At 47.6% G+C, this 21,718-nt stretch overlaps 2 protein-coding genes across 2 annotated transcripts; one reads left to right on the top strand and one right to left on the bottom strand.

Annotated features, from left to right (window-relative positions):
- Positions 1-3,067: 3,067 nt before the first annotated feature.
- LOC125550973 (cyclin-T1-3-like) lies at positions 3,068-9,357 on the top strand. Its single transcript, XM_048714114.1, has 7 exons — positions 3,068-3,322; positions 4,948-5,216; positions 6,781-6,862; positions 7,253-7,387; positions 7,571-7,746; positions 7,831-7,982; positions 8,593-9,357. Exons 2-7 carry the CDS (start codon positions 4,978-4,980, stop codon positions 9,057-9,059), a joined length of 1,251 nt encoding a protein of 416 aa, XP_048570071.1. The 5' UTR covers positions 3,068-3,322; positions 4,948-4,977; the 3' UTR covers positions 9,060-9,357.
- Positions 9,358-10,811: 1,454 nt separating this feature from the next.
- Positions 10,812-11,919, bottom strand: LOC125550974 (NDR1/HIN1-like protein 1). The gene has a single exon (XM_048714115.1). It carries the CDS (start codon positions 11,792-11,794, stop codon positions 11,153-11,155), a length of 642 nt encoding a protein of 213 aa, XP_048570072.1. The 5' UTR covers positions 11,795-11,919; the 3' UTR covers positions 10,812-11,152.
- Between the last annotated feature and the right edge of the window lie 9,799 nt (positions 11,920-21,718).

A 21,718-nucleotide genomic window follows, 5' to 3' on the forward strand; every position in this document is an offset into this window, starting at 1 on the left:
AAATGGCAAATAATGTAAATTGCAATGAGATGAGATTTGTGATTAGGAACCTAATAGATGTTGATGATGTCTCCCCGGCAACGGCGCCAGAAATCCTTTCCTGATGGCTCGTATCCGCGTTAGTATTTCCCCAAAGAGGAAGGGATGATGCAGTACAACTTCAGTAGGTATTCCCTCAGTTATGAAACCAAGGTTATCGAACCAGTAGGAGAACTAAGCAACACTATATAAATGGTACCTGCACACAAAGAACAAATACTTGCAACCCGACGCTTAAGAGGGGTTGTCAATCCCTCTCAGTTAAAAGATAGATTGGTTTGTATGATTTTGGATAAATAGATCTCGCGATAAAATAAAATAAAGTAAATAGATAAAAAGTACAACAAGGTATTTTTGAGTTTTTAGAATAATTGATCTTAAAACAAAAGCAAATAAAAATATATCTCAAAGCAAATATGATAAATGATAGACTCGGGGGCGTAGATTTCACTAGTGACTTCTCTCGAGAAAAATAGCATACGACGGGTAAACAAATTACTGTCGGGCAATTGATAGAACTTCAAACAATTATGATGATATCCAGACAATAATCATTATATAGGCATCACGTCCAAGATTAGTAGACCGACTCCCGCTTGCATCTACTGCTATTACTCCACATATCGACCGCTATCCAGCATGCATCTAGTGTATTAAGTTCATGGAGAAACGGAGTAATGCAATAAGAACGACGACATGATGTAGACAAAATCTATTCATGTAGGGATAGACCCCATCTTGTTATCATTAATAGCAACGATCAATACATGTCTTGCTGTCCCTTCTGTCACTTGGAAAGAACACCGCACGACCGAACCCATCACAAAGCACCTCTTCCCATGGCAAGAAAATCGATCTAGTTGGCCTAACTAAACCAAAGATTCGAAGGAGAAATACGATGCTATAAGTAATCATGCATATAAGAGATCAAAAGAAGACTCAAATAACTTTCATGGATAAAATAGATTTGATCATAAACTCAAAGTTCAACGGATCCCAACAAACACAACGCAAAAAGAGTTATATCACATAGATCTCCAAGAGACCATTGTATTAAGAATCAAAAGAAAGAGAGGAAGCCATCTAGCTACTAACTATGGACCCGTAGGTCTACAATGAACTACTCACGCATCATCAGAGAGGCACCAATGAGGATGATGAACCCCTTCGTGATGGTGTCTAGATTGGATCTAGTGGTTCTGGAACTTGTGGCGGCTGGAATTGTGTTTCGTCGACTCCCCTAGGGTTTTTGGATTTTCGGGTTATTTATAGAGTAAAGAGACGGTGTGGCAGGCGGCCGAGGTGGGCAGATCCCACCAGGGCGCGCCCAGGTGGGTTGTGCTCCCCTCGGAGCTCCCCTTTGGTACTTATTTGGCCCAACAGGCGTCTTCTGGTATAGAAAAATCTCCAAAAAATTTCGCTGCGTTTGGACTCCGTTTGGTATTGATTTTTTGTGAAGTAAAAAACAAACAAATAACAGCAACTGGCACTGGGCACTATGTCAATAGGTTAGTCCCAAAAAATGATATAAAGTTGCTAGAAAATGATTGTAAAACATCCAAAAATGATAATATAGCAGTATGGAACAAGAAAAAATTATAGATACGTTGGAGACGTATCAGCATCCAATGGTGGATAGGGGTGTGTTCGATCTCCCCTTGCAGTTGCACTAACTAGCATTTCACGGCTGCTACGAATCAACCGACTGATTTCCTGGAGAAATCAATCGGGTTCTGGGCCGTCAGATACGTCGCTCGCCACCTGTTGGATTCGATCAACGCCATAGGAGGGTAGCCCTCTCTCGTCGCAGCCGCAACAGAGCAACCAAAGCACGCTGTTGTGGGAAGCAGTGCTGCCCGCCTCGCAAGAGCCGCACCCCCTCACCTGTAGCGCAACGATGCTCCACCAACGATCGTCGGCGACACTTTTCTACAGCGGCAACACCGGTGTAGCGGTGCTCCATCACATCACCAGACGCCGCCAGCAATCGCTGCATTGCAGCACTCAACGCTAGCGCTGCACTACAACACTAGGGGCCGTTGGCGAGCGCTGCATCGTTGCACTGGAAGCCGCCGGTGAAGCTCCATTGCAGCACCGAGCGCTGCAACGCAGCTCCGGGACCGACGTTGAGTGTTGCATCGCAACACCTAGAGCTGCCGGTGAAGCGCCATTATAGCACCAAGCGCAGCATCGCAGCACCGGGAGCCGGTGGTGAAGCTCCATTGCAGCACGGAGCGCTGCATCGCAACACCGGGAGCCGCCGACTAGCACTCCACTTCAGCACAACCACATGACCCCTTCATCCGTTGTAGCACTGCCGTGCAACCCCCCATTGCTGGGCCGGTGCCCCCCTGCACCAACGTCCACGGCGGGCTTGCAGCGATGTCCTCTCCTAGTTGGCCATGGCAGCACAGGAGTACTGCTTCAATTCACCGGTGAAAAAAAGATGGGGCAGGGGATAGAGGAAGAGCATTGACCGGAGGGAGGAGCACGACCTTAGAGGTGCGGGGGAGATGGGGGACAACGATCTCAGAATTGTGTGGCTAAGGCGCTCGCGTGGGCCCCATCAGAGGGAGGAGCATTGACCTAAGGGAAATAAGGATGAGAGTGGAGAAGCGGTGTGCGGGCCCCATCGTGATGCATGGCAGCGGTTGGAGAAGGCTTACGCAGCGCTGTAAGTTCTTTTTAAACATTTTCCTTAGCAATTGGGTTTTTAGATGACATGCTACCGTGACATTGAATTATTTCTGTTTTACTACTTTACTATCATCTGTCTCATAATTTATGATCGTTTTGCAAGCTAAATCAACTTGTAAAACATCTTATATTATGAGACGGAGGGAGTAGTATATTAAAAATAATAATCCGTGCGTGCAATTCGAGTATTTAAAAAGACAACCTGGCAGAGAGGAGAATAATATATCCTAAAAAAAAGAGAGGGAAATAATTATGAGATGTCCGTGTTGGCCAGCAAATCAAAGTTGAGGTTGCAACGAGTACGAACCCTAGTAGAACCCCGGTAGAGCCGCGGGTAAAAAGGTGGACCCGGGCGCACGGTGACACATCAACCGGCTAGGGTTCTGCCGGGGTCCGACCCAGCCTCGCAGTCGCAGGTAGGGCTGCAGGCTCCCCCTCGCTGCCGCGGCGCCTATCCCCCGCCGCCGCCGTCGTCGTCGCCGCCAGCTGCAGCTCTCCGCCCGCGACGTCTATCCCGGTCCGTCTCCGCCCCGCGCGCTCGCCGGTCGGTCCGCACCCTGCGCCAAACTACTTGTCGACCTCTCAGGTTCTGCTCTGATCCGATGTGTTTATATCCATAAGAAGAATCGTCTCAAATTGCTTCTGTAGTTCCCCCGGTTCGCATGATTCTGCCTGCCAATTGAGGGATCCGGTGCTTGGGAGCTCACCTCGGGATTGTAATGCGCGATTGTTGCCGGGCGGGAGTAACCCTAGGCGCTGTTTGATGCGTAGTTGTTGAGCTGAACTTACTCGCTTGAATCTGAACGGGCTTGATCTCGCAACTGCGTGCTTAGTTTCCCGGTAAATCCATGTTTTTAGGTGTCTGGGGGACTGGATGTAGCTAAATTTCGTGAGGAATTTATATGGGGGCCAATGCTAATACTGAGTTTTAAAAGATTTCTGCCGTTGCTTGAAAATTACGCAGCTTAGCTTGGAGAACTGCGTTACTCGAGGCGTTGGGATGCAGTGGGGTTTTGTGTTAGTGTCGGTCAAACTTATGAGCTTGATAATACATTTTATTCCCCTGCCCACAACACCAACTATGAGGCTACTTTTTGCTCTTGTTGTGAATTTTGACTTTCAGTAATTTTGTCTAAATGATATGTATAGCCAGGATAACACCTTCATAACACACATACCTACCTGTAAACTGAAGTCCCCTACAATTTCATCTAGGATTCCAGGGTTACCTACTCAAGTGGGCTTTATATGAGAAAATTTGGATTTTTGCGGTGGTTTGAGATTTGTACACTCCACTATTTTATGTTGCTCGCTTGTAATTTGGGTTATGTTTTTTTTTCCGACAGTCCCACTTAAGATGTGTTTGAGGATTGTGTATCTCATGTGTATTGGGTTTAGTTTCTTGCCGGTCGAATATAGTCGCTTGCTTTAGGTCAAACAGCTGCCTTCAAGAAAATATCATGTTTGTTGATCTCTCCCCATTCATTCTGCTGGCTTTGCTAAAGCTCTGGTCTTAGTTAAGTTTGGAGTACCCTGTTTCTGTGTTATGCTCCCAGACTCAGGAAAACACCTTGAACGCCATGGACTCAGGAAAATAAACTTGAAAGAACAAATAGCAACTTGTGCAGTGGTCATTACTCGCATGCAACAATTTTACAATTTCATTAATGTCGCCATCCTTGTAAATGGAGGAAATGCATTGATGTTGTATTGAAGAAACTCTTTTGTTTGTTGTTTTGTCATCCATGGGTCACAAATTTGTTCAATTACTGGGCTTCTGTGAAGGACAGACTGTTCAATGAAGCTGTATGAATATGCCCTTTTTATGTTCCACTGAAGATTTTTTTAGATTTAGAGTATTGGGAACATATAGTTTGATATCTGTCTTAGCGCTTCACGACTTCATCGATGTTATTTTTTTTTCAAATTAATGTGTATATGTACATGCCTAGTTGTACCTTCCTCCTGTTTATGCAGGGACGGAGGCAGGAATGAGTAGGGGGGCAAATAAAAGTTACTAAAGCTTAGAGGGGGCCAAGTAGAAATTGTTTGTTGTTTTGCACTTAGATTTGAAGAGTATATGAAAAAAAAATCTTAAGGGGGGGGGGGGGGCGCATGGCTCCCCCTTGGCCCTTTGCTCCGTCACTGTGTTTATGTATGCTTATGATGTTAAGTTTGCAAGCGATGACATAATATATCTCATTTTGTCAGGTTCTTTAGAAGAAAAGAGGAAAATCATACATGGATATCATGCAGACAAGTGATTCTTCCCAATATGGAGTTGTAGAAAACAGCCCATATAGATTTCCCTATAATAAACGTGTGGAAGATGGCAACCTTGGTGCTTCGTGGTATTTTAGTAGAAAAGAAATAGAGGAGAATTCCCTTTCAAGAAGAGATGGCATTAGTCTGAAGAAGGAGTCTTTCCTTCGCAAGTCATACTGCACTTTTCTTCAAGATCTGGGAGTGAGGCTTAAAGTGTAAGAACATATAGTACAATGCATATTTTATTGTTACTTGTTTTCTTGTAAAGTATAGCAAGCTAGTTTAGCAGTATTATTTGAATCATACCTGTTCTTTTCAAGTTTCTGTAGTCAACTTGACTTTTTATTATAACTTAGTTTTTTTAACAAACTTCCATTTCTTTCTTGTTTCATCGTCAACAATATTTGAAAAAAAATCATGATCGATATCATGCACATTTTATTTCCAAATCCAAGGAAAGTCTAGTGCACATCTAAAACATAAGTGATTACATTCTGTTGTTGACAGTGGTTGTTCTCTAGTGTACATGACTACATTTTGTATCCTAGGTTGCACCTCTAGCAGACAGAATATCCGGGGTCTCCTTAGTTGGGAGCCAAGCTCTGCCATGGTTTATCACACTCCCTCAAGGCTAGTTTGACCAAGTTAAGCAAGTGTTTGGTTCAAAGCCACGTTTTCTGCACGCCAAACATTTTTTTAGCTGGGTTCCAAGCGCCATAGACACATGCACTTGTAGCATGAATTATGTAGACAAGCTAAGTTGTGGACTGTGGTTCCATTTTTCTGTACCAGCGGAGTTAGGCAAAAATGCCTAACATCTTACACAGTCTTAGGCTGCGAATCAAACATGCCTTTAGTGGAATTATTTAATGGCAGGAATATCTGAAACAAGCACTGTACGCAACTTTTTGTTAAAAAGATATCAGGGATGCAAATTGATTCAGAAGATTAGAAACGTCACCTCTGCTGATCGAGGGGACATATGTATAGGTTTGAAAGAAACATAGAATGTCCTTATTGTGATAGGTTGCCAAGCATGTGCTTGGGCTGGTCATGTGGCAATTTAAGCATTGCCCCATCAAGAATTGACTTGTCCATTTTTTACTGGAGTTTTAATTGATTATATTGAATAAGTGTTTAATCATGCAATATCTGCGCTATATTAGACATTTAATAATTATTTGATTGTTGACTTGTCCAGTTTTTCTTCTTCCTAAGCATTTGGTCATGTGTACATTGATTTTCAGCCTACTCCATATAACCTTGAACTTTGTTTGTTAGCTTTATTTTCTTTGACAATATCCAGAGATGGTTTTGAACTAATTGCTTAGATATGATGGTAAATCTATCTGATATTTGTGTTTGACAAATTGCAACATATGCATGTGACCACATAACTACTGTTCAGTTTTTCCCTTTAAAAAGGGGTTTATATACTTTTTTTCAGAAGCACACGGCTCTGTCAGGCATAACTTCTTAGCACATTGGCCCTTGACCCCAGTGTTAGACTCATTGATTCATTACTTTAATGCCACCGTTCTTGTCGAGCATGCAGCGATGGGTGATCACATGACATCCTTGTTTAGCTAGCGACAACAGAAGAGATCAAACACTGTTTATTATTTTTGTTTAGGCCTTTATGTGTCTTTAGAATACTTGCACCATGAAAGTTTATGAATCAGTCCATGTATAGTACTGCATCAATTATGCTTTGTTTGCATGTTAGTAGTTCTATATAGTGCATCTTTCCTTCTTATGACAGATGGCTTTGAAATGTAGGCCTCCAGTGACAATTGCTACAGCTATTGTATTCTGTCATCGTTTTTTCCTTCGACAATCTCATGCCAAAAATGATAGACTGGTAAGCCCTACTTAAATTTGTATGGGCTTGTACATGTTTGTTGTCAGACAGCATGCACATTATATGCATGGTAGGCAGTATTATACTTTTCTAACATGTGTTCAATCATGAATGCTGCCACCCATATGTGAAACACACTTTTTTAGTTTGCTGTCACTTGTAGGCAGTATTCTAGTTTCTAGTTTGCTGTCACTTGTAAACCCAATATTTTATTGGATTCCATGATATGGTTCATCTTGTTCAGTTCTGCAGAAGAAACATGCATTTTTTTTGTGTGTGTAGTGTACAGCATAGAGCACGTGGCATACAATTTGTTATTTGGGGTTAGCGTTTTTTTCAAAATCAACTACTCATTGCAAGTTATCAATGAAAGTTCATTACAACCTGCAGACAGTAGCCACAGTTTGCATGTTCTTGGCGGGTAAAGTTGAAGAAACACCCATACCCCTGAAGGATGTCATACTAATTTCTTATGAGATCATCCACAAAAAGGATCCTGGTGCTGTTGCTCGAATTAAGCAAAAGGTTAGATGTTTTGTTGTTGACACTGTCTTGATATTCCTTTTCTTAGTTGCCAATGGTATCCTTGTTTCCCCACACTTCTATTATTCATAAAGCTGCAAGTTTTTGTTTACAGTCGATGCATTTTATTCCCTGATTACTGTGACAGAAATGGTAGTTGAGACTATTTGTGTTGGTTTTGTGCAGGAAGTCTATGAACAACAGAAGAAACTTCTTTTAATTGGGGAGCGTGCTGTGCTTGTAACACTTGATTTTGACTTCAATGTGCATCACCCATACAAGCCCTTGGTTGAAGCAATAAAAAAACTCAAGATTGCTCAAAAGGAACTTGCTCAAGTTGCCTGGAGTTTTGTCAATGATGGGTATGCTAAGACTACTCTTATATTCTTTAAAAATTACTAATCCCCTGTTATGCCTATTTACTACGCCTTGAAAGGGCTGTACAGGCTGTGTACATCTCTTTGCCTGCAATTTAAGCCCCAACATATTGCGGCCGGCGCAATCTTCCTTGCTGCGAAGTTCCTTAAAGTCAAGCTTCCAGCAGATGGTGAGAAGGTCTGGTGGCAAGATTTTGATGTAACCCCGTGGCAGTTGGAAGGTTGGTCTCTACATATGGTCAGTTGTGCATATTTGCACTATTGCAGTATTCATTGTCGTAAGGATAGTATTTCTTATCCTCACAAGTAGCAGCAGATGTTATCATGCTTTAGTTGTCAATGGAACCCCTGAGAATTGGAGAACCAAAATTTATCATATATTCAAAACTGGTAGTGGAATTAGGTTGCTTAGGTCAAAGACACAAGTTATTTTGTGATGTGCACAAGGGAAAGTTTTGAGCACTAGTGTTCTGGGCTACACCGTACACTAGGCAATGTCATGCACAGGAGTACTCTAATGAATGTGTGCTGGATAGCCTCTGGCGTGGAACTGGAAATATTTGGGTTGGCGTCGACTTTTGAGTTCAACTATTTTGATAGACCTTGTCTTATATACAGAACATTAGCAAAGAGATATAGAAAATTACATGTAACGTGGGGGTGTCACTTCTGTTTTGTTGATTTTGCAATGCTGGTAAGCAGTATTGTCCATTGTGTATCAAGAACTGATGCTCTTTTTGCTGCCACGTTCACATTTGATGCTCTTTCTTGCGAAGTATAAAAGACACACTAAGGACCCATGCTTACATTAATTGCAATTATTCTTTTCAGAGGTTAGCAACCAAATGATGGAGCTCTATGGGCCACCACCGTCTCAAGGGAATGATACTAAAAGCAGCTCTGCAGGTTTAGCCAATCAACATGCCCTGGAGAAAGCTCCTGGAGCTGCTGAGGAGCCTCCTGCGCATAAAAATCATTCAGCATCCAGACAACCGAGCTTGCCAGACTGCCATGGACATAGCCAGCATGACCCTGAAAGGCAAGGCTCAAACCAGAGGATAGCACAAACCGAAGAGAGGGATGGCACTGCCACTAGCAATGAAGGCCTCAATACGTCGCCATCAGCGATGGATGCAGTGGAAAAGATAAACAAGGATCATCAGAACGTCGCTCACACGGCAGAGGACACCGAGGAGGGCGGGCTGTGCCATTCTCTCGAGCCCGGCAATCCAAAGCGGAAGGAGCACAGGAGCCACGATCACAGCGGCGAGAGGGACCTTAAGAGGTTGAGGTCATAAAAGGAAGTATTCATAACCACCCTGGGTAGAATGATCGGCAGAGTGGCATTGGGCTAATGCAACAACCAGGGTGAAAACCTATTTGTTTTTTCTCTGTTGCAGGAGCTGCTATCTCGGTCCTTGCTGGTCATGCCGGGAGTTTTTAACCGTGATTCGAGAATATGGTTTCCTATACAGACACAGTGCGTGCATGTTCGTGTGTTGATGTTGTGGAAACGTTGGGCGGCTGGTCCGTGATGCGAGAATTATGCAGACCTGAGAAACATTAGTCATACACAATAGTGTGTTGTGCAGGTTCGATGCCCCGTTGTTTGGTGCTGCTAGGCAGCATGTGCAATTGTATGCATCCATGTTGCGTAGGCAGACACGCTGCTCGTCGTGCGTTCCGCTGGCGCCAATTATTGTTGCTGCGAACTCGTAGCTGCGTATAATCGCTGCCATCAGTTGTCGGTGACGACGGATGCATGCCAGAAACGCAACTCGTCCATGAAAAGAGCTGGCGGATCATCAAGACCACAGGAGAACGTGCACTGCTGTCCACGCGGCCGTCGTTTATCTATAATAGACAGACAGATCCGTAACGAGAAGCAATTTCCCGCCACTGGCCCGTCCTTCGTCAACAAACTTTTTCATTCTCGGGAGCAGGAAAGGAAGCGCGCGATAAGACGTTGCAGCTAGAAAGAATGGAGACGTCCGTCGACTCGGAAAGCAACAAAGAAACCGCCGCGAGGGAAAAAGGAGGAAGGCGACGTATCTCCACTTGCCAAACGCTTGCTCACCGCCGGCCTAATCCTGCACCTCCTTTTCCACAAGCAACGCCACCGGGCGCAGGCGACTAGGACGCAGACCTGCCACCGGTTTGCCAGACTGCCACCGGAATATAAGTAGTTGATTATTAGTACCAGTTTGGAAATGCATTACGCAGAGCGCAGTAATTCGTGCAGGAGGACACCACATCAACTGCTAATAATGCATTAACATGATCATGTATACGCATCGTGTTGTGTCGCATCTCAAGACCAGGACGTGAATCATTGCTGTCTACCACCTCAAAGCACATTTCCTCCTCTTTTTTGCCGCATTTTCTCTAGTTTTGAAAAGAAAGAAAGCGACTGATAAATCCTTTATAACGCAATCTGGGCCACACCTTGTTTTAAAAAAAAATCTGGGCCACACAGGCTGCAGATATCACGCAATCGTCACTGCTCGTCATGGAGACCTTGCACCTGGGCTAATTGTTTTTTTTTGCGAGAGAGCTAATTGGTTCAACCATGGAAGTTCCACGGGACACCTGGGATTTCGTATAATTCCTCTCCTGCACTGAATTCCATGGCTACAGAATACTTTTTTTCACTCGATGGCCACTCCTCACCAGTCATACACATCACCACTACTCTGCCACTCGCTATAGAAGCCAACAGCTGGAAACTCCAAAAATAAATATGTATATGTTTTTTTCTATGCAGAGGTGCTTCCATAGATGGAGCTGCCAGCAAGGTGAGAGAGAGAGAGAGAGAGGATGATCCTGAACTCCCAAGTCCAATCCGTACCTACTCATCCTCCCAGGGCATGAGTTCAGAGAATTGGACTTGCAACCTACCATAAAGCTCATCATCATCGACGATACTATCTGGTTGGTTGTTGCCACCAACCTGGCTAAGCTAAGCTAGGACCCTTCCAACAAAATCTCTAAACTTGTCGTTGAATTGAACCACAACAAAAAGCTCTCTCAAATCGCAACAAAACAACTTGTAACCCCAGCATTAACCATTTTCTTTAATTCCATCGTAACAACAGGTTTATATATATTGACAATTAAACGCGGAATAAATACCTCACCAACAGTTAAACATGAGCAAAACACAATTTAGTAGGAGTAACCAACACTAAATTCTCTTTTCCTTTTTTACACATATACCCCTCGACGCTAACACTTATTACCACCATGTACCACCCCCTGGCCTTCAGCCTTGACGATCCTTCTTGGCGACGCGCACGCGCGCGCGCCACCCGCAAGAAACCTACCTCGTCGCCGTCGACGGAGCAGACGAGGAAGAGGAAGAAGAAGAAGCAGAGCGCGTACGGTTCGGCGGCTAGACCTCGACGTGGCAGTAGGTGGCGGTCTGGAACCTGAGCCCGCTGGCCCCCGGCGCGCCGTTGCCGCCGGCGCCGACGAGGAAGGCGGGGCAGGTCGCGAAGATGTGGTAGTGGCCGGAGATCCAGCTGCCCACCTTCCACCGGACGCGGCCGTCGATCTTTACCTGGAGGATGAGGTACCCGGCCTGGACGTCCTTGGCGAGCGCGTCGGCGAGGTAGGGCGCGAAGGGGACGTTCGGGCCGGAGAGCACCGGCGACCACACCTCGACGTCGCCGTGGCCCTGGTACACCGGTGGGAGCGCGGAGGGCAGCGTGATCTGCTGGTACTTGTAGGAGGCGTAGACGTCGAGGCGGTCGTAGTAGACGCCGACGCGGTCGTTGGGGTTGCGGGAGGCGACGGTGACCTGGAGCACGGTGGAGAGCACACCCGCGGCGGCGGAGGCGTTGGCGGTGAGCACGTCCAGCTGCCGGAGCGAGGCGTCCTGGAGGTAGAAGCGCGGGTGCGTGGGGCGGAGGACGAGGTAGACGATGAGGGCGATGACGGCGACGATGAGGGCCAGGAAGAATAGGAAGGCCAGGAAGCGCCGGCACGTGCGCCGGATGTCGTCCTCGCCGTGGTTGCCGCAGTCCTTGCCCATGGCGTCCGAGCCGCTTTCCGCCGAGCTTTGCTTGCGTTAGGACGCGTGTGGGAGAGGAGAGGAGAGGAGAGCAGAGGAAGAGGAGGGGCGGTGTCTGGTTCAAGGACTGAGGTGGCCGCTCGGCTCCAGTGGCGTGAATAAATCGGGCTCTCCGAATTGAGTCGTGATTTCTGAAATAAAATAAATCGAATTGCGTCATGGTTCTTTGGTGGGTCATCGCCTTTTTATTTTATTTTTTTATCATCTTTGTGTGGGGCAGAGATTGTGTGAGGCGATCATGTTTAAATCATGGACGCAGTGCCATACAAAGAGTTTTTTTTTTCTTCTGAAAAGAAGATTGTAACGCCCGACCTTTGCATCATTGTGATGCACATATATATTTATTAATTATTAAGTAGAATGCAAAACAAAGTGAATCATGATAAAAGAAAGTTACAAGATATGAAAGAAACACCTAATACTAAGTCGACTTCTTCCGATAATCGTCTCACACCATTGTCATCATGTTTGCCTGAAGACGACAGGGATTTTCATCTTTATTGTTTGCTGACCGGACAATGAAGACCATCATCACAACAAGTAGACAACGCCTTGAACAAGATAATAACGCAAGATTGTCGCCGCCACGTTCGGCCGAAGACGGTTTGGACAACGATTTTCATCTTGATTGCTTGCTAACCGGCCAGTGAAGACCAGCACCACAACAAATTGACAACACCTTGAACAAGATAATGACATAAGATCGTTGTCGCCAAGCCCGACCAATAAAGGCCAGGACAACAGCTCTCTTGTGACCTCTATGAACCTAGAGTAATTTTAGAAAGTTTATAATCCTTAGAAACTTTGGTATTTGTATCCTTCTATTGTGTAAACTTACATGATACATAAATTTATTTATTTTGAACTAACAAATTTCAATTTTAGGGCCTCCGACATATTGAAAATATACCACTGATTTTACTTAAAGAAATGAAACATCGTTTCACTACTGTTGTATTCAATAAACTTCCTGGCCAACAAGAAAAAAGATTCAAGATAACTTGGGTCACAATCATAGTTCTTTTTCTACTATTGTGTTTTTATAATTCTTAGAAGTTAAGAAGCCCTCAGGTTTGAATGACACTTGGTCAATGATAGGTTTGGTTTTTATATATAAAGAAGCACACAAATTAACATTTGAACTTCCATGCCAACGAGCATCTATATTTCAAGGGGAATTTATCAGGTTTTTGTTTCGGGCTACGGGTGTTTGAAACAACATCTATGCAACATGCAAAACCAAATTCACCATAGTATGTGGTGAATGTGATCCATCATTCTCCATTACTCAAGGTTTTGAACCAAGTGGTAGAGTATAGACAATACGATATAGTATAATAGCAGAGAAAAAGAAATTCAGCTCAGATGAACCGATGCAGCAATGATATAAAATAGGTACGATATGCATCAATCATACATCTTAATTCTAGTACGTTTTGCTGCGAGGAAAAATGCTACGATATAGTACGACATTTCGCTAGCAGCAAGGCTTTTGGTTGAGCAAAACTCAAATGTGGACACGATGAATATGTGTCAATGTCTTCTGGCACAATTTGTCGTACTTAGAAGCCCTATGGCACTTCGTGAAAATATTGTTGTTCAGCGACTTGTATTTATATGGGACCATTCCCGGTCCAAATACATTCAACGATCACGGCATTCCTTCCTCTTGGATGTGCGACTCAACATGGTTTTCGAAACTTACCAAGGTATACAAATTCGTGCAGGTGTATCAGTGTATGAGTGAAAATGTTGGTGCTTTGGTTTGACTACATTCGCTGATGAGGACATCAATATCATTGTTACACCCACAACCCCTACTGTTACATATACTGGATCAATTACTAGAGCTCGCGCACGCCAATTAAATTACCAGGTACTTTCGTTTCTTGGTAATGATTGTAATGTTCATGAGATTATGATGCTGCCTAAATTGGATACATTTGTTTTGCTTACAAATGAAGGGCCTAGCTTGGAGAAGGATGAACATTGGAGCAAGAACACGCATGGAGTTGATGGCATGCGCAAGGGGATCAAGAACGGAGTTACAAGTGATGATTTCAGGACTTTGAAGCCGCCATAAGGAGTGCATGAAGCCTTGGACGAAATATACAAGATGCCACTTCATAATATTCGTCCATAGGCTATTCTAGGTGCTGCGTCACCTTATTAATGGGGCAGACCCATGTAATTTCGAAATACTTAAGTATAGGCTATTTTTAGAGTCCGTATGTGTGGGGAAACAAGAGTTAGGGTTGGTTTCGGACCCCACCCTCAAGGGCCACGAAATTCCCCCCTCTTCCTCCATATATACAGCCCTTAGGGCGTCGTTTAGACTTTGGGGTTTTGTTTAGATTAAAAGTTCGCCATAGCTGCAACTTCGCGTACTTCGTTTGTGTCCAACGACCAGACCAAGACGTCACAGAACCCCACCTTGATCAATAAAGCTTTCATCTTATATTCGCAATATCCCGATTGCAATCTCAGTTTCTTGCTTGTTCTTCGTTTGCTCGCAGGAAACAGACCCTCGTGGTCAGGTTGATCGTGCTCCGGCGTGGTCAATAACCCTCGGAAGTTGGTTTAGCGATTGCTAAGGCGCGACGTCTCGCACGTTCGTAGTCGGATCGTCAAGGTCGACTCCCACAGAAAACGATAGCCACCATCTCATCGAAACATCGGGACACCTTAGCCTCTATCAAGTGGTATCAGATTTCCAGTTTGCTCGGTGAGATTTTTACAGTTTTTCGTAGATTAGATCGAGTCTGTTCTTCATACCTACAGTCCATGAAAAAAAAGCCACACAAAAAAATTAGGGTTAGTTCATCATATCCGAACCAATCTGAGCCTTTGCATAATCTTTTTAGGGTTTTTGCTTTGTTGAATTTGCGGTTGCATCGTCGTGTCAAGTTGCTGGTCTTAGAGTCTCTTTTAGAGTTTCGAGTTCTGGTCATAAGTTGTCACGCCGCCGCCGCACCATCATCATCGCCCATCTACCACTTTTGCTTATCCGCCACCGCTCTGAGTCCATATCCATATCCACCACCAATCCGAATTCTTCTCATATTAGGTTTGTTCTTGAGATCAATCTAAATTCCGAGTCGTGTTTCCTTACCTGCGTAGGTCTCGGGAAAAGAAAAGAGTCTGGAGACCCCCGGGCAGTTTTTAGGCCAAAATTTTCACGGGCAAATTTTTTTCCCTATCCTATTTTTAGGCTTTTCTGAGTCTTTTGAGCCACGTGCCATCATAGTGATTTTTTGTCGCACTTTTTCGTCGTCGCTGCCCTGATTTCCGAAAAAAAGTGAATTTTTTTTTCGTGCCCATCCTATCAGTTTAACGAGGGAAGAGTTTTGAGACACTCGCCATTATAGTGATTTTTCGCAAAAAAAAGAGGAGCGCAAAAAAAAGGAGCGCAAAAAAAAGTTCCAGAGTGTGCTTTTCCCTTATTTACGTGCAGCGCCGTGATTTTGTTAGTGTTCTAGGCTCGCGTCTCTAGCACGGTCTAGCCTAGGACCAGCACAGTACCGTCGTTGAGCGTTTATTCAACTTTGCATCTCTGAATTGATTATTGCTGACCCTTTTTGCTACCATACTATAAGCCTTCCCAGCTCCATATACATCTACGTCGTGCGTTTGACTCTCCCTGGCAATCGCTCTATCCAAGCTTTTGAGAGTTTTTGACTACAACGGTTGCCGATCACCGCCTGCTGCTGGGTAAGAACTGGTAAGAATTTGAGATTTGCTTGACGGATTTGTGACACCCGCCACCACCACCACTTGTTAGTAGTCTGTAGGATCATATTCTTGTGTGTTTCTATTGCTGCTAACCATGCCAGGATCACAAGCCGACGAGACTGACTGGGAGAACTTGACGAACAAGGAGCTTCATGACACGTTTCAGCAAATGATGAATGGACAGGTGCAAGATGTGATAAACAGATTTGAAGAGGCCATGAAGAAGATAGATGGCATGGAGAAGACGTTTGAAACAAAGCTCGATAACAAGTTTGCTGAATTGCTTTCGCATTTTCCACCACCACCACCGGCTGCTCCTGCCGCACCTCTGCAACAACAGCAACAACACCGACTACCTCCACGTCGGGAAACAGCCCTCCGCCGAGCGAGCCGTGTCCCTCTTCAGTCGGGCCAAACTGCTGGTGCTGCTGTTGATACTTCTGTGGCTCCTACTGCTGATGTGGAGGAGGATGCTTATGTGGGAGATTATGAGGATGAGGTTGATCAAAATCAGAACTGCGTGCCACCAACAGCACAACAACCACCAGGTCGTCCACATGCAAATAATGGCAATGGTAGGGCTCACCCTCAGGTACGAGATCATAACCATCTCCCTAAACTAAAATTGAATATTCCACCATTTGAGGGTAGATATGTTCCTGATATATATCTTACTTGGGAGTTAGAAACTGAACAACGATTTACATGTTTACAATATCCCGAGGAGAGACGTGTTCCTGCTGCTGTTTGTGCTTTCACTAGTTTTGCATGTGTTTGGTGGTCTGAGCATTGTAGATTATATCCTATTCCGGCTACTTGGGCTGCTTTGAAAACTGCTATGCGTACTCGTTGAGTTCCACCATATTATCAACATGAATTACTTCAAAAATTGCAGCGCTTAAGACAGGGAAAAAATTCTGTAGAAGAATATTATCAGGAATTACAAACTGGCATGATTATATGTGGTATTGTTGAGGAGAATGAAGCTATGCTTGCACGTTTTATGGGTGGATTAAATAGAGAGATTCAGACGATTCTAGAGTATAAGGAGTATACTAATATCACTCGTTTATTCCATCTTGCTTGTAAAGCTGAACGTGAAGTGCAGGATCGACAGGCATTGGCGCGGACTAACTTTTCTGCAGGTCGACCTTCATCATGGACACCACGTGCATCATCTACTTCCACACGTTCTGCTACACCGACGCCTCCGTCGGCTACCACCTCCAACCGTGATACAATAAAGCAGGCACAATCACCACTATCTGCCAAGAGCACACCTTCTGGGCCTGCAAAGAGCTCTTCTTCATCCATGGCATCAACAGGGCAAACACATGATATTATTTGTCGACGTTGCAAGGGTGGAGGTCATTATGCGAGAGAATGCCCATCTAAGCGTGTGATGATTGTTACTGAGGATGGTGGGTATGAGTCCGCTAGTGACTATGATGAGGAGACTTTGGCTCTTATTACACGTGACGAACACGGTGGAGACGATTCTGATCATGAGACGCAATACATGGCTCCTGAAGACGCTGACAGGTATGAAAGTTTAGTTGCTCAACGTGTTTTGAGTGTGCAGGTTACACAAGCTGAGCAAAATTAGAGGCATAATTTGTTCCGTACAAAGGGAGTTGTGAAGGAACGTTCTGTTCGTGTGATCATAGATGGAGGGAGCTGCAATAACTTGGCTAGCATGGAGATGGTGGAGAAGCTATCTCTCACCACAAGACCACATCCACATCCTTACTACATCCAATGGTTCAACAACAGCGGCAAGATTAAGGTAACACGTACTGTTCGTGTGCATTTTAGTATCTCTACATATGCTGATTATGTTGATTGTGATGTGGTACCTATGCAAGCATGTTCCTTATTACTTGGTAGACCATGGCAATTTGATAAAAAATTCTGTACACCATGGTAGAAACAATCAGTATACTCTTGTTCATAATGATAAAAATATTACTTTGCTTCCTATGACTCCTGATTCCATTTTGAAAGATGGTATTAATAGAGCTAATAAAGCAAAACAGGAGACAAATAAGAGTGAAAATCAGATTGTGGCAAAAGAATTTGAGCACCAAATGAAGCCTAATAATAAACCATCTACTGTTGTTTCTGAAATTAAATTGAAAAGTGCATGTTTACTTGCCACCAAATCTGATATTGATGAGCTAGATTTCAGCAAATCTGTTTGCTATGCTTTTGTGTGCAAAGAGGCATTATTTTCATTCGAGGACGTGCCTTCCTCTTTGCCCCCTGCTGTCACTAACATTTTACAGGAGTTCGCTGACGTCTTTCCACAAGACGTGCCACCGGGATTACCACCTATTCGAGGGATTGAGCATCAAATTGACTTAATTCCCGGTGCTTCGCTACCCAACCGTGCACCATACCGTACCAATCCAGAGGAGACGAAGGAGATTATGCGTCAAGTACAAGAACTGCTCGACAAAGGTTATATACGCGAATCCCTTAGTCCTTGTGCTGTTCCTATCATTTTAGTGCCGAAAAAGGATGGTACGTCGCGTATGTGCGTTGATTGTAGAGGCATTAATAATATTACTATTCGTTATCGTCATCCTATTCCTAGGCTACATGATATGCTTGATGAATTGAGTGGCTCTACAATATTCTCCAAAGTTGATTTGCGTAGTGGATACCATCAAATTCGTATGAAATTGGGTGATGAATGGAAAACAACATTTAAAACTAAGTTTGGATTATATGAGTGGTTAGTTGTCGGGTGGTAGGTGCGGCATATGCCAACGGGTGGCTTATCTTTGTGGGAACCAATAAGACGTCGCCGGTGCCTGGAAGCGGGATGAGGCGAAGAAGCGCACGCCGGCGGATCTTACCCAGCTTCGGGGCTGTCCGAGGAGATAACACCCCTACTGCTGCTCCGCGGGGTCTCCGCATGTTCACTAGATGAATCAAGTAGCTACACAACGCTCCTTGAGCTGTTTTTTAGGGGGGGGGGAGGAGGAAGAAAGGGCGCGGCTAGCCTGCTTCTTCTCCTTGTGCGGTGTCTAGAACTAACGGGGGGTCCAACCCTTTGCATGGGTGCCCCGGGGGGTTTATATAGGCCTACCCCCCAGGGGTACAATGGTAATCCGGCTGGGCGCGGGGCCCAGCCGTCTTTGACTGTGCTCGCCGGCTTTCGCGCCGACTGCTGGGGCCTGCCGACTGGTGGGCCCTGCCGGCTGCCAACTCCTGGGTCACTATGGCTTCATCTTGTTGACGTGGGCTTCATCGTGGTAAGCGCGGCTACAGTACCGCCGCCTGTCGGACAATCGCTGTAGCCTTACCGCGTCTTGTCTCCTTAATGGGGCGTCCTCTTCGAGGGAAGCGGCGGGCCGGCTGGTTGGAAGCGCGGCCGCCTTCGGCCGTCTCTCTGCTCTAAGGGGCCCACCGCCTGTGGGCCATGCTGGCGGCCCGTCGTGGGTGACGCCAGGGTCAACATGGCAACAGTGCTGCGCCGGACGGGTCATGCCTACCTCGTACGGCGCACTACGCCAGGCGTGCTCCGGGATTCGGGGGTGGCAGGCTCTTCTGTAGCCATGCCCCGTCGCACCGCCGTTCGGTGGGTGGAAACTTTGTGGGTACGGTCTTGACTACTTTATGGGGAGCCGGCTCGAAGGAGTCGGCCTTCTCGTAGCCGGCTTCTTGGAGTCGGACCCCAATGAAGGTTGAAGTCGGACCGCCTTCCCAAAGCCGGCCTGGATCGCAGCCGGCGGGGGGAAGGTGGCCCTATGTCTTGGATTCATGAGAGCCGGGCTGGCTCGCAGTTTTTGCAGAAGTGCCAGGGGAAGCCGGCTAGGCTACCCATGGCCATTTACTCCGATAGTAGTCCCCGAAGCTGATCGAGCTCCGAGGCGAACAAGGGGACGAGAAGCTTGGTCAGCTTCCTATCCTGAAGAGCCGGCTTTGCGGGCGTACGCCGACTTCAGATGACCCCGCGTAGGCGGGAGGAGAGGGGGCCTGCGTGCCGACCCCGGGCCCTCTCGCGGCCACGTGGCAGCAGGATCCTGCGAGCGCACGCGCGCGATGGGACGCCGCCGCAGGCCCGGGCCCGCCACTCGCGAGCCTCGGTCCGGGCACGGATATCCCGTGGCCCACAGGGCCACTCGCCTTCTCTAGGCAGTTTCGCCTCGCCATTAAGGATCGGTAATCGTGGGGCGTGGGAAGTGGGCACGATCGACCCCCACGCTTCCCCACGCCACGCCTCCTCGACTCCGTCACGTGAGCCTATAAGTAGGGGGAGGAGAGGGAGCGACAGAGGTTCGCGCGCTCCCTCCCACTCCGTCCCTCCTAGCCCTCGTCTCCTTACTCTCGCTGCCGCCGCAGCCTCCTCCTCAACGTCGTCGCGTCTCCACGCCACCTCGTCGCCATGGCACTGTCAAGCTCCTGGGACGGCTCCAACGTCCACGAGGATCACGTGGAGTTCCTTCGCCAGACCCGGCGCCTGCCCGGCGCCGACCGCGTTCAGGTCCGTCTGGCGCCTGAGAGGGAGATCTCGCCGGCGCCGGAGGAGGGCGAGCGGGTCGTCTTCCGCTCGCACTGCCTGCGCGGCTTCGGCCTCCCGGCGAGCGGGTTTCTTCGTTCCTTCCTCGACTTCTACAACCTCCAGCCGCATCACCTCACGGCCAATGCGGTGATGCTGCTGTCGGCCTTCGTCTCCCTCTGCGAAGGCTTCTTGGGGCTGCTCCCCACGCTGGAGCTCTGGGGAGAATTCTTCCAGAGCAAGCTCGACACGGTCGTCGCCGGCGTGCCCGCCCCCTGCGGAGCCTTCATCGCCATGAGGAGGGCGAGCGAGAACAATCCGTTCCCGCCCATCCCCCTGATCCAGTCGGTGAAGGTCTGGCAGAGATCTTACTTCTATGTGAAGAATGTTGCCGAGCAAGAAGACTACATCAACTTGCCGGCTTACGTAGCCGGCCCGCCGGCTGGGAGGCAGCCCTCGTGGAGCTTCCGATCCCGGTCGTTGTCTCCGGCCGGGAACGCCGCCATCTCCCGGCTTCGGGTGCTCATTCAGTCAGACGGCCTGCGCGGGGCCGACTTGGTGGCTGCCTTCGTGGAGCGCCGGATCCTTCCTCTCCAGAGCCGGCCCCACATGATGTGTCAGATGAGCGGCCGGTTCGACCCAAGCCGGCTCAGCACATGGGAGATGCCCCACACGGAGGTGGCGCTTATGGTCAACTACATCGCCAATTGCAAGCTCAGCGAGGACTGGCAGTACGGCAAGGCGCCGTACTCTCACGCGAATCCTCCACCCGTGGTAAGCTTCTCTCTTTATCCTCTTTTTCGTCGTCAGCCGGCTTCGCGACGGCCGGCTTCTGACCTTCCGGCTCTTTGTGCAGAACCCTCTTCTCCCGCCGCCGGCCGGGGCGGCAGGGATCGAGCGCCAGTACGTCCCCGACCGCACGGTGGATGATGTTGACGACCCGGACTTGGGGGCGGCCGCCATGGAAGACGCCGTCGTGGGGGACAGCGCCGAGCCCGGAGGCTCGAAGTTCACCGCGAACTTCGAGGACTGGCCGGACGACTTTGAAGCCGAAGTCGTTCCGCGCCGCCAGCCGGCGGCCGACCAACAGGGCGCCGGCTCGTCCTTCGCGCCGGCTGCCGGCGGCGCGCAGAAACGTCGGGCCGCTCTAGGCCTCTTCGGCAGTCGGCCGAAGAAGTCCAAGCCCTCTGCCGCGGCGACGAAGCGAGAAGAGGCGGCCGCGAAGGCGGCCCGCTTCCGCAAAGCCGTGAAACAGCCCCAGGCGGTCTCGGCGTAAGTTTTTAACCGCTTGCCGTAGTCTCGTCGTTGTTCTTTTTTTTTCGAATGCACTCTTAGCTTTCTTCATTTGCTGGACAGGGCGCCGCTTTCTCTCGAGCGGGGCCCAGGCGGCTCCGTCGTGGGGCCGGCTGTAGGTTCTTCGAGCTCCCGCCGCGTGGACCCCCGCGCCGATCTTAGGGAGGCCACAGAGCGGAATGCCCGCGAAGCGCGGGAGGAGCGCGAGGCGGCGGAGAAGGCGGCCGCCCAGGCGGCAAAGGGGCAGGCTGAAGCCGTAGCCAAGGCCCAGAAGGAGGTGGCTCCTGCAGAGACGGAGGCGGAAAGCTCGCGCAGCTAGCCTCCGCTGCTCGCCGTTCCCCTCCGAGCCGTGG

This window comes from Triticum urartu, chromosome 4, assembly GCF_003073215.2.
Source record: "Triticum urartu cultivar G1812 chromosome 4, Tu2.1, whole genome shotgun sequence".
Taxonomy (NCBI): domain Eukaryota; kingdom Viridiplantae; phylum Streptophyta; class Magnoliopsida; order Poales; family Poaceae; genus Triticum; species Triticum urartu.

Bases quoted from the DNA above. Each gene is read 5' to 3' on its own strand.
- LOC125550973 (XM_048714114.1), top strand. From the start codon at position 4,978: ATGGATATCATGCAGACAAGTGATTCTTCCCAATATGGAGTTGTAGAA. The intron at 5,217-6,780 runs GTAAGAACATAT...TTTGAAATGTAG, and splicing joins CTGGGAGTGAGGCTTAAAGT to GCCTCCAGTGACAATTGCTA. The intron at 7,747-7,830 runs GTATGCTAAGAC...AGGGCTGTACAG, and splicing joins TGGAGTTTTGTCAATGATGG to GCTGTGTACATCTCTTTGCC.
- LOC125550974 (XM_048714115.1), bottom strand. From the start codon at position 11,794: ATGGGCAAGGACTGCGGCAACCACGGCGAGGACGACATCCGGCGCACG.